This window comes from Dermacentor albipictus, unplaced genomic scaffold (assembly GCF_038994185.2).
Source record: "Dermacentor albipictus isolate Rhodes 1998 colony unplaced genomic scaffold, USDA_Dalb.pri_finalv2 scaffold_15, whole genome shotgun sequence".
NCBI classification, from domain to species: Eukaryota; Metazoa; Arthropoda; class Arachnida; order Ixodida; family Ixodidae; genus Dermacentor; species Dermacentor albipictus.
In genome coordinates, this window is record NW_027225569.1 from 13,125,800 (window position 1) to 13,142,821 (window position 17,022).

At 56.2% G+C, this 17,022-nt stretch overlaps 1 protein-coding gene across 4 annotated transcripts in view; it reads left to right on the top strand.

Annotated features, from left to right (window-relative positions):
- The first annotated feature begins 1,138 nt into the window (after positions 1–1,138).
- Positions 1,139–17,022, top strand: part of LOC135916419 (uncharacterized) — a 48,810-nt gene continuing 32,926 nt past the window's right edge. For 2 of the 4 annotated variants that reach the window (XM_065449773.1, XM_065449774.1), the window contains exon 1: positions 5,542–6,443. In XM_065449773.1, the coding sequence (XP_065305845.1) occupies positions 5,548–6,443 (896 nt within the window). In that variant the 5' untranslated portion in view covers positions 5,542–5,547. Of the gene's footprint in view, positions 4,065–5,541; positions 6,444–17,022 lie in introns of those variants that run through there. The other 2 variants (XM_065449772.1, XM_070528839.1) reach the window with 2 other exon arrangements.

Sequence of the window (17,022 nt, forward strand, 5' to 3'; positions counted from 1 at the left end):
CGGCCCCAGGTCCGGACGGTTTAACGACTGACGTGGTCGTCGCCCTCTGCTCGTTCCACCGGCGTTTTGTCCTTAACATCTTTAATGCCGCACTAACACTGGGCCACTTCCCCAAGCTGTGGCGGAAGGGCAGGGTCATTTTTATTGCGAAACCTGGCAAACCACTGGACACGCCGCAGGCTTACCGCCCCATATGCGTGGCGTCTATCCTTGGGAAGGTGCTGGAGCGCCTGCTGTTCGGGCGCCTTTACCACTTTCTCCTCACGGGGAATTACTTGCATCCCAATCAATTTGGATTCATACACGGGCGTAGTGCAGTTCAGGCGCTGACATCTCTCTGCCAATACATCGGCGAGTACAGAGCGCGGGGCATGCCAGTCACGCTAATCTCTCTGGATTTTCAGGGGGCGTTTGATAGCGTGTGGCACCCCCTCGTGTTACAGTACTTCAGGGAGCGCCAGTGCCCCAGCAACTTGGTGGACCTGCTGCAGACGTTCCTCGGCGATCGCTCGGTGGCATTTCACTGCCACTCGGGAGTCGTCGTGACGGACGCGACACTGGGCAGTCCCCAAGGGTCGCCACTGTCCCCCCTGCTATGGAACGTTGTCGTGGACGGCCTGCTGCGCTTGCAAATGCCGGAGGGAGTCCGCATTCAGGCGTACGCGGACGACACCGTGGTCCTAGTCCCGGCGAAAAACCGCCTCGACACCATGGCGAAAGCCGCGGCCGCCCTGACTTCAATCAAGGCATGGACAACCACCACCAAGGTCCGCCTCAACCATGACAAGACCGAGTGTGTCCTCTTTTCATTCGGCAGGGGGGGCATGGAAAAGAGCAAACCGACCATCAAGATTGACGATAGTAAGAAGGGTCTTAAATTCAAGAATTCTGTCAAGATTCTCGGCGTTTTGGTCGACCGACGATTATCGTTTTTCGACCACGCGGAATATCTGCAACGCAAGGCCGAGGCGCTCGCGATGAAGTCTCTCACCTTCATCCGCATGCACGCGTCCCTCGATGCCAAGATCCGCCGGCACCTCTACCGCCAGGTCTTGTTGCCGGCCATCACGTATGCTTCGCCCGTGTGGTGGAGTGGGAAACCAGACTGTCGTCTCCGAGCGCGCGTTAACACGGTGCAGCGCACGCTTCTGCTGGCGCTTACTGGGGCGTAGCGCACAACGCGCACGGAGGCGCTGCAAGTCCTCTTAGACCAACCACCACTGGAGCTCGAACTAGATCGATTAAACACCGAGTTCGACCTCTTCCAACGGCGACGACCCGTCACTTTTGGCCGTTCCAGTTACGCCCCGGCCGAAGTGTTGTTCCAGCGAGACTGTTGGCGCGACCACCCATCGGAGGCGCGAGGCTTCGGCTTCGAGCGCCTACAAGCACACGAGGCGGCGAGCGCCGCCAAATGTCCGGGCACCCACCTTTACACAGACGGGTCGTTCACGTCCCGGTCGGCCGGAGCCGCGGTGGTAGTGCTGACGCCGCGTGAGAGGATAGTCGCCGTGCGGCGGTACCGGCTGAGCGTCGCGGCTAGCGCGTACTGTGCTGAAGTACTCGCCTTTCAAGAGGCGCTTGACTACATCCTTTCGCATGATCCGGCGCCACCGTTTTATGTCTACTCGGACAGCCTGTCTCTGCTCACGACACTCGAGCGCCCTACCACCAAGGACACCCGGATGCACGCCATCAAACAGAAGCTTCTGCGCCTGGAGAAACGCGCCCCGTTCGTTCTACATCACGTCCCCGCCCACAGGGGCGTGTATGGCAACGAACTGGCCGACATGGCGGCGAACGCGGCGGCATCACGAGGCATTTTGAGGCGCACGCAGTTCACGTTGCGCGTCGTGCGTTCCTCGTTCCACAGAGAGACGACGGCACGATGGAACGCTCGTTGGTGGGCTGATCACAGGGATACGGCGTTATTTCAGTGGGTCCCTGTGACGTTCTGCATCCCGCGTTTCTTTCCGCCGTCGCGTCAATTGACTACTCTGTTGACCGCGCACGGAAGATTTCCGTATTACTTCGCCCGCTTTGGACTGCAGAGCGCACCGACCTGTCCCTGCGGAAAGTAGTGCGAGAGCGTCGCACACTTCCTCACTGAGTGCATCTTGACGCGCGAAGTCACGGACGAGATAAAACAGTGTGCCATGCAACCACTAACGCCGCAGGTGTATCCTCTGCTGCTACGAAGCGCGCGAATACGGGCGCTATTAGAACGACTTGCACGAGCGCTCGTGCAAGTGTCTGGCCGGCCGGTTCCATCGGGCTCTTGATTTTCGCTGCAAAACAAGGTATTTCACATTCGGCATCTCTAAATTTTAGCAGGGGTTCTTTTTAAACGTGCAGGGACTCGATTCGGCGCAAAAACCGGGCGGGGTAGGGCTTTATTTTCGGTTTACGAGTGAATCCTTGTTCGGCCGTCCACCGGGCACAATATGGCTAGGGCTCATACCCCTTGAGCCCCGGCCATGCCCCACACGCGCAAGAGCAAGCCCGCGTCGCCGTCCCGCTCGCCCCCGCGGCCCCCGGCCGCCGGGGGTTCGCCCCGCTCGCGGGACTCCGAGTTTTCCGAGGACGGCGACGCGCTTGTTGCGCGTTTCAGTGCCCTTGTGGATCAGCTCCACGTCACCGCGGAGGAGAACCGGCCCCCGGCCGCCGATGGCGAGGAGGACGACGCCCAATCCTCCGTTTCGGGGGTCACGGCCGTGGCCGCGGCGCGACCGGCGGGCCCTGCGGGCGGTGCCGAGAGGCGGTGCCAGGACATCCAGGACGAAGTGTTCGCCTTCTGCTCGGCGCCTGCGAACAAGGTGCCGGTTGACGCTCGCCTCTTTGTCATGCGCAAGGTGTCCGAGCTGGTCGCCCTGTGCTCCGGCCTGATGTCCGAGGCGGCCGCGGAGCGTGGCGCGGTTGCGGCCCTGCGGGGCCAGCTCGCTGAGGTGCGCCGGGAGGTCGCCGCGGTGCAGCGAAGGGCGGGCGTCGCCGAGTGCAGGCTGGAGAGCCTTGTCGGGGCCGTGACTGACCCTGCGTGTGCCGGCCTTCCTGGCGCCGGGTTTGCGGCGGCGGTTGGCGCCGCGGCGTCGGAGGCCGGGCGCCTGTCGTCTGTTGGCGCCGCGGGCGCGTACGCTTCGGGCGCCGGGCCGATGGCGCCCGGTGCGGCGAGTTACGCCGCCGCCCTGCGGTCGGGCGGCTTCCTCGATGCCGGCGCGGCGCCGGTTGCGCCCGGAGGCGCGGCCCGGGGGCCCGCGCAACCCCTGCACGACCACGTCTGTTTCCTGACGCCGACGGCGCAGACGACCGCGCCGGCGAGGGATGTCGTCCGCCTCCTCAAGGCGAACATCGATCCTGCGGCCAAGGGTATCAAGGACGTGTCCCTCCGACACACCCGGTACGGCGTTACGGTTTTTTCGGACATAAAGCAGTCCATCGACAATTTACACAAGGCCATTCAGGAAAATGCAGTCACTAGAGCCGCGCTAATCGTCCGGGTTGCGGAAAAGCGTAATCCGCATGTGCGTTTTTCGGGCGTGGACCCTGACGTCGCGCCTCAGGATTTTATTGAGAGGCTCAACGACCGCAACCCGGGCCTTAACCTCGACCCCGCCAAATGTAGGGTGCGCGTGACTTTTAAAGAACGGTCGGGCACCAACGCCTATATTGCGGAGGTTGATCCGTCGGCTTTTCGCGCTCTTCTCAGTCGTCAACGCCTCTCTGTAGGCTGGACTATGGTGCGTGCCCACGAGGACCTTCACGTCACCACGTGCACCTTTTGTGCCACGTATGGTCACGGCCGCACCACGTGTCCAGTTCGCGCCGACGCTGCGAAGGCAGTCTGCATGCGTTGCGCGGGCAATCACCTGGGCGACACATGCCAGGTGCGCATGGGAGACGAGGCCGTGCGCTGCGCGGAGTGCGATCGGGCCGGTTTATCGTCTGCCCACCCTGCAGGCTTCCCGCAGTGCCCCATCCTGATGGAGAGGGTGGCGCGGCTGCGCGCGCGCACTAACTATGGCGACCCGTAGCGCGACGAGCGCTGCGGGAAGGGGGGGCGGAGCGCGCGTGGGGGAGAGGGGTGGCGCGGCGGCAGTGGGCGGGCGGCCCGGCGGGGCTAGCGCCCGTCGGGCCGCGGCGCACGCGGACACGGCGGTCAGCGTCGCGTTCATTCAATTAAACCTCGATCATGCCAGACTGGCCTCACACCACTTGGTCGATCGCATGTCGGAGACGGGCGCCTCTCTGGCGGCCGTATCCGACCCGTATAGGCCCGGGGGCAAGCTACCTCGCATGCCGCCGGAGTTCACTGTGTACGCCATCGACCGGGATCCGGCGGCAGTGGTGGTTACGCGAGGGCCGCCATACGACGTCTCCCCCCTTTTACTTTCCAAACTGGTCGTGGCCGTGTACTGTGAGGCACGCGATTTTCAATTCGTGTTTATCTCTGCATACGCGCCGCCACACCGACCGATGGACGACACCTTTCGCCGCATCGAAGAGGCTATCGCGAAGGCCCGCACGCCTAACATCGTCGTCGCGGGCGACTTCAACGCGAAGCACCCGGCGTGGGGCCCCTGTGCGGGGGATGAACGCGGCGCCCGCCTCATTGCGTTTGCCGGGGCGAACCGCCTCGTCGTCCTCAACGATCCCCAGTCGCCGCCAACGTACGAAACGCGCTACGCGGCCAGCTGGCTTGATGTCACGCTGGCGACGCCGGCCCTCGTCGCGGCTGGGTTCGATTGGACCGTTCGCGAGGACATCACGTTCTCAGAACACAAGAACGTTGCGGTTCGTATCGGCGCTTTTCGCGACGGCCGTCCTCGCCGTCTCACCCGCTATGCGCGGGAGGAATTGTTGACCGCCCTCTCAAGCGAGCCGTGGTTCGCGCGGGTTTCGGGGGCTACCCTGCATTCGCCTGGCGCCCTCGACGAGATCCTTGCCGGGTTCCAGCGCCTCTTTGACCGGTTTTGCCGGGCCAACCTCCGCCCTGTCAAGGGCCCGGGGAGGCCATGGTGGAACCCGGCGCTGGCGCGGGAGAGACGCGCCGTGAACGCGTTGCGGCGCAGATACCAGCGCTGCGCGGCGGACGATTTGCGGGCGGATTTTCGCACGGCGTACAGCAGGGCCCTCGCAGTTTTTCGCTGCCACGTTCGCGCGGCCAAGGCCTCGCACCTCCGCGGGTGGTATACTAGTTGTACGCGACGCTCCATCTTTTCCGCCGCGTATCGGGAAGCGTTCGACAGGGTGCGCCCGCGTCAGGGTGCAGGGTATACGCCTACAACCTGCAGGGTGTAGACACTTGCACGAGCGCTCGTGCAAGTGTCTGGCTGGCCGGCTGCGTCGGGCTCCGCGATTTCCCACGAAAAACCAGGTATTTCCTATTCGGTATGTCCAAATTGTAGCTGGGGTTGTTTTTAAGCGCGCGGGGATCGTATTCGACTCAAAAACCGCGGCAAAAAAGGGTTCAATTTGCGATTTTCCGCGACTGCCTTGTTCCCGGGTATTGAGCCCAATATGGCGTGGGCTCATGCCCGCTGAGCGCCGGCCATGCCCAGAACGCGCAAGGGCACGAACGCGTCGCCGTCTCGCTCCCCCCCGCGGCCCTCGGCCGCTGGGGAGTCGCCCCGCTCGCGGGGACCCGATTTATCGGAGGACGGCGACGCGGCGGTCGCTCGCTTTTCGGCTCTTGTTGATCGGATGCAGGCCGCTGAAGACGATCAACCCCCGGCCGCCGATGACGACAGGGACGAGGTGATGTCCGAGGCCTCGGCGAAAACCGCTGTCACGGCCGTGGAGGCAGCGGACCCTAACGCGACCCTGCTCCAGTCGATGAAGGACATGGAGGCCATCGAATGCGCGGTCCTCGAGTTCGCGTTCTTGCCGACCAACCGAGTCCCCACGGAGGCGCGCACCTTCTTCGCGACCAAGATCGTGGAGTCGTACGCCGTCTGCTCGCGCGTGACGTGCGAGGCGTCCAGGCAGTCTGCACTGGCCTCCTTACTGCGGAGGCAGCTCGCCGAGGCGCGGCGGGAGGCGGCCGAGTTGCGGGAGCGCCTGGCGGTCGCCGAGGCCCGGCTGGGCGGTCTCGTGGTCTCGGTGGACGGCCTGGAGCGTGGTGGCCGTGGTCCTGCCGTGCTCGCGGGCGGCGTTTCTGCGCCCTCGGCCGCTGGCGGCTCGGCGGGTTCGCCCGCCGGCCGCATGGATTACGCGGCTGCTCTGCGGACGGGCCTTGCGCCCTCTGCTGGCGCGGCCCGCGGCGGACCCGGTGCTGTTGCGGCGGCGGCCGCCGCGGCGGGGAGGCCCGGCGCCCTGCACAAACACGTCGCCTTCTTGACGCCTGTTTCGACGACCGCGACGCCGGCGCGGGACGTGCTTCGCCTCCTCAAGTCGAAAGTGGACCCGCGAGCCCAAAATATCCGGGACGTCACGCTGCATCACACTCGGTACGGACTGACCGTGTTTACGGATAATGATCAATCGTTAGCCAACCTCGAACAGGCTATAGCCGCCGACCCAGCCACGCGCGCGTCTATCTTCATGCGCGTCGCGCCGCCTCGCAACCCCTGGGTCAAGTTCACGGGTGTCGACCCCGACATCGGCCCGGATGACTTCCTGCGCACGCTGAACGAGTGTAATGAGGGTTTAGATCTCGACCTCGACAGGTGCAAGGTCCGCGTGACGTTCGGGGAACGGGCGGGCGCGCGGTCGTACGTGGCAGAACTCGACGCGGACGGGTTTAGGCGGGTCATGTCGCGGCCGCGGCTCACGGTGGGGTGGACGTCGGTGCGCGCGCGCGAAGACCTACACGTGCCCACCTGTACGTTTTGCGCGACGTATGGGCACGGGCGCACGACGTGTCCTCACAAGGCGGACCCGACTAAGGCGCGCTGCCTGAAGTGCGGCTCCAACCACCTCGCCGCCACGTGTAGAGTGAAGATGAGGGACGCCGAGGTGCACTGCACGGAGTGTGATAGGGCGGGCCTCGGCGACGCGTCCCACCCGACCGGCTTCCCGGCGTGTCCCGTGCTCGTTGAAAAGGTGGCGCGCCTCCGCGCGCGCACCAATTACGGCGACCCGCCGTACACTCTAAGCCAAAAAGGACTAAAACGGGTATGGCTGTTAGTCTCTTGGGGGACTAAATGACCTGCCACACATTTTGAACCAATTTTGGACTAACTGCGGGAGCAAATGCAGCGGCCTAACTGGGGGAGCAACTACGGCAGACTAAAAGTGAGGGCAACTTTTAGACCCTCCCAGTTAGTCCCTAGAGGATCAACGGTTAGTCTGTTAAAGTTAGTCTACAGGAGTAACTGCAGGAGCAACTTTTAGTCCCTCCCAGTTAGTCCCTAGAGGACCAACAGTTAGTCTGTTAAGGTTAGTCCACAGGGAGTAACTGCAGGAGCAACTTTTAGTCCCTCCCAGTTAGTTCCTAAAGGACCAACAGTTAGTCTGTTAAGGTTAGTCCACAGGGAGTAACTGCAGGAGCAACTTTTAGTCCTTCCCAGTTAGTCCCTGAGGACCAATGGTTAGTCTGTTCAGGTTAGTCCACAGGGAGTAACTGCAGGAGCAACTTTTAAGCCAGGGAGGACCGTTGGTTGGGCTGGTTAAGTTAGCCCAGAGAGTCCTTGGTATACAGTAATGACATATAGATACAGAAGATTTAAAAAAAATTGACTGAAAATATGCAGCAGTTCAAACAAAATAAAACAACTCCAAAGTATACAGCAGATGAAACGTGTCATAGCCAGAGTAAAATCATGAAAATGAAATTAAGTCAGGAGCAGTCACAGTCAAATATAAGTTAGAAGCACTCTACAACCCCCGAATGCAGAGATCTAACTTGGCTCGAACTTGACTTCTGGCAGTCTCAAGACAGCTTCGCCGCGCGTCGTAAATCGTGCTTGATCTTGCGGACGACTTGGGAACGACTTGGCTGCGTCGAAGTCCGCTCAAGTTTGAAGTCTGCTCCCGGGCTAGCTTGAAACTGACTTCGTGTGTTATTCCAACATGGCAGCCTCCCGAACGGACGTCGCGCGGAAGTTAGCTGCTTTCGAGTTTGCTTGCTACGCCCTGGATACAGCATTTTCAGAGGCGCAGCCCTTGCCGAAAATTCCGCGGCTTGTATCCTACGTGACCGAGGGAATTCGATGGAGCTGTACGACGACGAACAATTCCTCGGTCGCTACAGATTCACGAAGAACGCCGTGCGACTTCTCGCTACGTTGCCTATCCGGGTAAGCGGGGACAATAGAGGACCGACTGTGTGCCCCCCATGCTGCAGTTGCTGATGCTTGTGATGTTTTACGGCGCTGGCACGTTTCAAACAGTCACCGGAGGTCGGGTCCGCATTCCTCAGTGAACAGTGTGCCGCGCACTTGGAAAGGTGACTCTGCTCATCGCGAAGCACCCGCGCCCGACGCTGGTGCGCTTCCCGCAGTCGCGGAAAGATTGATTGCGAGCGTATTTTCTCATCTCCGATGACTACACATAATAAAAAGTAGCCCAAATAAGTCAGTCATGCAGAACATGTGCGCTTACCAGTTTTGTGGCGCTTTCCCTTTTCTTCCGCAGCTTCCTCTTTCCGCTTTTGCTTCAGGTTGATCCAGCATTTTTTCAGTTGCAGGTGATCGCGCCGCGTAATCCCGTGGTTGGCATCCAAATGTTTTGCTATTTCTTTCCATGTCTGATTCTTCTTGGTCAACGACGCGACGTAAGTTTTCTTGCATTCCACAATATGCTTGTAGCCGTTCAGGAGTGTCGTCGGCAGGCTCCTTTCGTCTTCTTTAAAACGGGCTGCCGTCTTGCGTTGCGGTGCATTCTCTTAGGAGGAGACCGTACGTGAGTGCGACATTTCAGCGTCAAAGCCTGTTGACAGAACAGCAATTTCGTACCAAATGCGGCACGCGGCCGTCGCGCGAGCCCCACAACTTGTTTTCCTAACAGACGACACTTTCCTAGCAGACGACACGCACTGCCAATTTGCGATGTCTACGACCGTGCCGCACTCTCCCTCTCGTTGTTCTCGACAAACCCTCCATGCGAAGCAGACAAATCGTTTGCACGTGTCATTTTATTTATTTATTTTGTTTTTTATCGGGTGTTGTCACCCATATGGGTCCGGGCAGGGGACTCAACGGCGCTCGGTACTCTTTGTTCGCAGCACATGTTGCAGTTTTTTTCTTGTTTGTGACTCCGGCCTAGTGCGTTCGAATAGGTTGGCTTTTTCTTCAAAGGGTCACGTAGCCCTAGCAGAACACGGGCCGTCGCCTTCCTCCTGGAATGCCTATAGGCGAAAAGGGACGCGCGAGCTCCCTCAGAAACCGACCGTATGCCTCGTCTCGGCCTCTTGTATCCGGTTGCCGGCCCAGACGGCGCATGAACGCCTTGCGGCAATCGAGACCAAAGGCCGTTTAAAGACCACCATACGAACCAACCATTTCGTTCGCTTCTCTACGGCAACAAACATGCAACAAGACCTCTGAGTTAAAGATAAACTAAAACCAAAATAAATGTGACGATAAAATTGATTTGCACTCAAATACACTGTCGCCTAAAAGTGTAGCGGCGACTTGAAAAGATGGTGAAACCTGCAACTCAAAAAGCGCGCCAAAACGCCGAAACTTGAAGACCACTTAAATCCGCCGGGAACGCGCGCGTTCCGCAAGCAACACTGCCCATCGCAGCGGCGGACGTAGCCAGATAGAATAAGTTTACGCAAACTATACTTCAGCACTTATGCCCTGGTGGAAATTTGGAAAGATACATACTTTTTTGCTGTACAACGTGCCTTACGCTAATAAATTTATTGTTAACCTCGAACACAGACGAGCAACCTGCTTTTGTATTGAAGCACAGTCTTGACTTGACGAAGCAAGTCAGCTTGAGCGTCTATGAAACGCGAAAGCCGACTTGGGCGTTTTGAAGTCCGCCTCTTGCTTCGGGCCGACTTCGTCAAGTCAAGTCCAAGCCCGATCCAAGTTAGATGTCTGCATTCGGGGATTAGTGTCTCTTTAATATCCTGGTGAGATGCGCAAACTTAGGGCACCTTGAGTGAATTTAATTTACTTCGTTGAGTGTCACTTCAGCAGCAGGGTGCTAGGTGGCAAACCAAAGTGCCATTCAGGTATACTGAAAATGATCCTACAGTGAAATCCTAATATAATAAACTTCAGGGGACTACAATAAATTGTTCGTTAAAATGAAAGGTCATTATAGCAAAAGCCCCCGAATTAACAATTCCGTGCATTAAGCCATCAGTGTGTTAAGTTTTGACTGTGTGGGCCATCCACAAAAACTTTGGAGTTGGTCCTCTGCCTATTCTGTTGCTATTTTCCATTGACTCGGCCACCATGTACCACCAAAGCACCGGGGCGCACATGAAAGAGACGCTGTCGACAAAAACACAGACAAGCTCCCAGACGCCTTCAAAGCACAATGTTATTTTTTCTTCTTTTCTTTTTTGTCACTTTCATTGCCGCATGCGGTCACAAAACCTATTATGTCGTCACCTCCAGAAAGAACAAAATAAAAATTTGTGGTCTCCTCGCTACGCTCACGGCGCGCACGCTGCGATTCCGCGCGCGCCGGACGACCACCGCGGGTTCGAGCACTCCGAGGCGCCATGCGTGCAGGGCACCGCGTCCGCGCCTGCTCCGGCCCGCTCCTTGTGCCGACGCGCAGCTGCGCGCGTACGCGCCCCGCCGGCCCCAGCTTAGGGGGAAGGCGAGACCGCGCGCGCAGCAAGGGAGACCCTAGGCAAAGCTCTCGAGAAGCCAGAAAGTACATTTATTAAACTGGGAGTCAATACAAACATCAATTTTAACGTCCCGTCCGAATCTGAAGCTAGTTACACAAAACATGGCCGAATGGTCGCCGGTGGCCACTAACGGCGCACCGCGGCAGAGAGAGAACAAAGAAACGAGGAACAAAGAAAAAAGAACCCCAGCAGTAAGAAGTTGCCTATCCTTCGGTCAGCGCCTGCCATCGCGCGCCCCACAGCAGAGAAAAGGGAAATAGAAAGAAACGACAGACGAACAGACGGGGCCACGATCGGCAGACGCTGCCTCAAGACATCGAGACGACGGAAGAGTGCGCGCGTGCCCGCCGAGGCCAGGACCTCGACGAGCCGAAGTAACCATCGGCCGGCGGCGGACAAAGGGGGCCACCGCCGGCAGAGAGGAACACGTACGCACCTTCAGACGCCCCGATGTGGTCTCCCCGGGACCCGACTTGCGCGCGCTTACCCGGAGTGCACGCAAGCAGGGCCTGAATCCCGCCAAAATGTTAGCCAATGGCGAAAGCCTAGTGACCTTCGTGTGGGCGGGATGACAGCAGAGCGACACTGTTTTATGACCCCTGCCACCCCTTCCAGGCAGGGAGGAGAGGGAGTCAGAGGACTAAATTGTGCCGTTGATCCCCACCGTCGACCGTTACCTTGCAAGGACGAACACTTAGTCCCTCAAATTTGCGCACGACACTTCGCCTCTTCACACGGCACGCACGGTGGATTAACCGTTGATCTAACGGTCTAACGGCTGCCGTTAGTCCCCTTTTCCCTGTTTTCGGCTTAGAGTGTATATGGCTCACTAGAGGCGAACAGAAATAAAGTTTACTGGGGCGGTACACCTGCCACATAATAATTCGATAGCGCCAGGGCATGCTCGGCGCAACAAACAAGGCGGAAACTTCAGTCCTGGATATTTTTCTTGTTTGAAGGGGCAGAGGTAAACGCGAGGACGGGTTCCAAAAAGGATATTTGTATGGCGTTTTAACGCGATAGCGTTAAGGAGCTCGGGTCGCAGAAAAGCCGGTGTCGTCGGCGTTTGCGGCGTTGACCGTGAGCGATAAATCACGGCAGGCGCTTCATAAATAAAAAGCAACTTCCAAGATTGGCCCGGTGGGAATCGAACCAGGGTCTCCGGAGTGTGAGACGGAGACGCTACCACTCAGCCACGAGTTCGATGCTTCCAAGCGGTGCAAACGCGCCTCTAGTGAATGCGGTGTTGCCTTCGAAACGAGCCGTGGAAAGTTATACTGCGGTGTATATCGGTAATTATGAACATGTAACGTACAGAAGTCACAATTACACGAGTTGCGAAGTGCGTTTCCACTGCTTCTGCGCTTTTTATTAGAGTGCGTGATGGGACTGCTGTGTGAAAAGTGCTGCCGCGTCCAGTTCGCCGTGTATGGCTAACTAGAGACCAACAGAAGTAAAGTTTACTCAGGCGGTACTACCGCCACATCATAATTGAATAGCGCCAGTGCAAGCTGAGGCCAACAAACGCAGCGGAAACTTCAGTGCTGGATATTTTTCATGTTTGAAGTGGCAGAGGTAAAGGCGAAGGCGGGTTCCAAAAACGATTTTCGTATGGCGTTTTATTAGAGTTCGTGACCGGACTAAGGTCTCAAAAGCGCTGCCGCGTCCAGTTCACCGTTATAGCTCACGAGAGGCCGACAGAAATAAATTTTACTGGGAAGGAATGGTCGCAAACGGCACAATTAAACTTGAACCATGATAAGTCCATTTGCGTCCTTTTTTCTTTCGGCAAGGGCGAAATGGAGAACAGCTTGCCTCCCATAAGGATAGACCGAGAGAACAAAGGCTTGAAGTTCCATAATGCCGTAATGTTACTGGGCGTGATGATCGACCGCCGATTATCCTGTTTCGACCTCGCAGACCATCTTCAACGCAAGGCCGAGACGTTGGTGTTAAAAGCCACGTCATACCTACAAATGCACGCAGCGCTCACTCCCAAAAACAAGCGCCAATTATATCGGCAAGTTTTACTGCCCGCCGTGACGTATGCGTCGCCCGTGTGGTGGACGGAGGGGCCCGACTGTCGCCTTAAGGCCCGGGTAAATACCCTGCAGCGCACGTTGCTCCTTGCGCTGACCGGGGCGTACCGCACGACACGCACAGAGGCACTTCAGGTCTTGCTCCACCAGCCACCGATTGATTTAGAGCTGGACAGGTTAAATGCCGAGTTTTCCCTATTTCTAATTCGCCGTGAAAGTCGCCGTCCTCTTCGTACACGCATGTACGGGTACGGTTCAACAATCTAATATTTGCTATTGTGGACCTACGCCACTTACCCCCGGCATACGAGCGAGGCGAAGCCCCTCCATATCTGGTCGAAAGGCCCAGCATGCAGTAGGGGCAAGGGCGTGACGTTCAACTAATGTGTTTGTGTCATGTAACAGAAAAGGAAATGGAAAAGAAATAAAAAAACAGTGTTCGCCGTGGTAATCGAACCACTGACTTTCGATTGCCCTCTTAATGCTGCTGGTAGTCCTCTTTCCCTCTCGCCCGGCGCTGCGACGACGATGTAACTTGTCAATAAGACAGACATCGACCTGGCGGACAGCTACCACCTTACTACGGCCTAAGGTCGCATCCGTCGCTACGACGCCCGAGGGACTCTTGAACTCCACCGTGCGGTCGCTAAGAAATATCCGCAGTAGATCCACGAGGTTGCTGGGGCACTGGCGCTGTAGGAAGTAATTCAAGACGAGGGGGTGTCACACGCTGTCAAATGCCCCCTGGAAATCCAGGGAGATCATCGTGACAGGCGTGCCCCTCGCTCTGTAGTTGCCGATGAATTGGCACAGAGATTGTAGCGCCATGACTGCACTTCGACCGTGCGTAATACGGAACTGGTTCGGGTGAGCGTAATTTCCCGCGAGGAGAAAGTAGTGCAGTCGCCCGTACATCAAGCGCTCCAGTACTTTCCCAAGAATGGAAGACATGCAGATGGAGCGGTATGCTTGCGGCGTGTCGGGTGGCTTGCCGGGTTTTGCTATAAATATGCCCCTGCCTTTCCGCCACATCTTGGGGAAGTAGCCCAGGGTAAGCGCCGTGTTAAAAATGTTTAACATGAATCGCTGCTGGGACGTGCAGAACGCGACCACTATGTCTGTCGTCAAGCCGTCAGGACCCGGCGCCCAGCTGTTCACTAGTTTGCCGAGCGTCGCTTCGATCTCGCCGGCGGTGAATTAATGGTCTCGCTCTTGCGATATGTAGGGCCGAGCGCTCTGCTCGCGGATTGCTCTGTGTGTTGGCAGGTCCGTGTCGGCGTCGTCTTTGGCAATCAAGGTGTTTAAAAGCAGCTCGGCCGACTGCAGAACGGTTTCCGTACGACCGCCATCTGGTCTTTGCAACGGCGGCAAAAGCAGTCGTCCTTTGCCTAGCGGCTTCAGTACAATAAACGCACAACGCGCGGACGTCGATGTAAACGATCCGTCTGTGAAGACGTGCGTCCTCGACTCCGACAACCCCCTGTTTCCTTCGGGCACGTCGACTCTCCTCAACGGAAAACCGCGTGCCTCCGAAGGGTGAGCCTTCCATGCGTCGTATGGATAGCGCGTCTCTCTCGTCGGGTGTGAATGTGTGTGCTTAGCACGTCACCACTCTTCGCATCTGGAACAGCGCGAACTCTGCATTGAACCTGTCCAGCTCCAGCCCGATGGGTGGCTGGTTGGCAAGCATTTGATGATGATGATATGTGGTGTTTTGTGGCGCAAGGGCCAGGCTTGGCCAAAGAGCGCCATGACAAGTGGTGATGTTGACGATGTATTGCGGAAGATGTGACTTGGCTGTAAAGTGGCCTAAAAATAGTCGCTGTAGAGTGCGTAAAATCTACTTGCTATAAAATTATGGCGATGACAGATAACGAATACTATGAACATTGAAATCCATCGTAAAAGAATGATGCAGAATAAAAAATATATGAGATTGTAAAATGCCTGGAGCGCTGTTGCCTCGCCAGAGCCCTTGAAACACTAGGGCCTAGAGGCACGTGCTACACGAAAGAACTATCACAGCGCCATCCTCTGAAGAGAGGAGACGCTACGAACATGTGGGGCTAACAACATGCAACACAACATCTTTCAGATAACTTAGGACTGCGTTAGTGTCGAAGAGCGGTTCTGGGCCGAGTAACATTACAGGATGAAGGGGAATATGCTGCCGGTATGCTAACGGAAAATGTTTCTGTCAGATTCGGCTTCCCGACACTCCAGGAGGACATGGAGGACGGTCAGCCTCTCTCCGCATCTCCCACAGGTTGGGGGATCATTTCCAGTGAGTAAAAAATTGTGGGTGCCAAATGTGTGTCCTATTCTTAGACGACAGAATAGGACATCTGTTCGGCGTGATTTTGTAGCAGAGGGCCAGAGCCCTAACTGTGGCTTAATTAGGTGGAGCTTATTATCTGTTTCCGCGTCCCACATGCGTTGCCAGTGGCCGCGCATCCTCCTTCGCAAGAAAGGCCTGAGATCTGTGACAGGCACCTCAGCGGTAAGGTTAACTGCTTGCGATGCGATAGACGTGGCCATCTCGTCCGCCAGAACGTTGCCCTCGATGCTCCTATGGCCAGGCACCCAGCATATAATTATATGCTGCTTAGATACGTACGCTTTACACAAGGCGGTGTAGAGTTCATTAAATACGGGATTTTTATGTTTGCTGAGTGACATTAAGGCCTTCACGACGCTGAGAGAGTCTGTATAGATCGCTGCTTTCGGAAGTTTCGATTTTCTTATGTGCTTTACAGCAGAGAGTAGTGCGTAGGCCTCTGCCGTAAAGATACTTGTTTCCGGATGCAGTACATCGGATTCCGAAAACGATGGGCCGACGGCTGCATATATAGGATACCCCGGCATTTGACTTCGAAGCATCTGTGTAGAACTCTGCGCAGGAGTGCTTGTGCTGGAGCTCTAGGAAATGCATTCGGATTTCGGCCTCTGGAGCGTGCTTTGTAACTTTTATAAAGGATATGTCACATTGTATCACCTGCCACTCCCAAGGAGGTAAGAGCTTGGTTAGGTGCATTAGGCGATGCTCGAGGAGCGGGACATGCATTTCATCGCTAAGCTGCTTCACACGCAGCGAGAAAGGCTGTCTTATGGAGGGACGATTGCTGAAAAGTGTAGCGCACGTCATATCGGTAACGTAGTGAAAACATGGATGTTCAGGATTGCAGCGTACTTTAAGGAAATATGTAAAGCTAATGTGTGATCTCTGTAGGTGAAGAGACAATTCATTCGATTCGGCATATACACTTTCTATCGGGCTTGTTCTGAAAGCGCCAGTTGCTAAGCGGATGCCCAGATGGTGGACAGGATCCAGCATCCTTAGCGCGCTCGGGGCGGTAGAGTTGTACACTACGGCACCATAATCCAATCGTGACCGAATTAGGCTCTTGTAGATATTCATTAGACACTTTCTGTCATTACCCCACGTAGTCTTAGATAGAAGTTTCATTAGGTTCATTGTTTTTAGACATTTTTCTATCAGATATTTAATGTGTGGTATGAAAGTAAGTCTATCGTCAAGTATAATACCTAGGAATTTGTGGTCCTTGTTTACAGGTATTTGGTGTCCACACAGTTCTAAGCAAGGATCCGGGATCAGGCCTCTCTTTCGTGTAAAAAGAACAACAGAACTTTTGTTAGGATTGATTTTAAATCCATTTTTCTCTGCCCATTTTGATACTTTGTTCAAGCTATGCTGTACCTGTCTCTCGCACACTGCGAGGTTACAGGACTTAAAACCTATTTGAATGTCGTCCACATAGACAGAATAGAAAATAGTTGGCGGTAATGAAGCACGAAGCGTGTTCATCTTCACGATAAAGAGCGTGCAGCTAAGCACGCCTCCCTGGGGTACACCAGTTTCTTGTATGAAAGGACGTGACAGTACATTGCCGACTTTTACCCGGAATGTACGATTGGACAAGTAGTTTTCTATTATGTTTAGCATATTGCCATGAATGCCCATTTCTGACAAGTCTCTTAAGATGCCGTAGCGCCACGTTGTGTCATAGGCCTTCTCCATGTCGAGGAATATGGATAAGAAAAACTGCCTGTGTACAAATGCGTCCCGGATATTTGCTTCTACACGTACAAGATGGTCAGTTGTGGAGCGCCCTTCTCGGAAGCCGCACTGATAAGGATCAAGCATTTTGCTCTGTTCAAGGAAAAAGATGAGTCGCCGATTTATCATTTTTTTCAAACACCTTACAA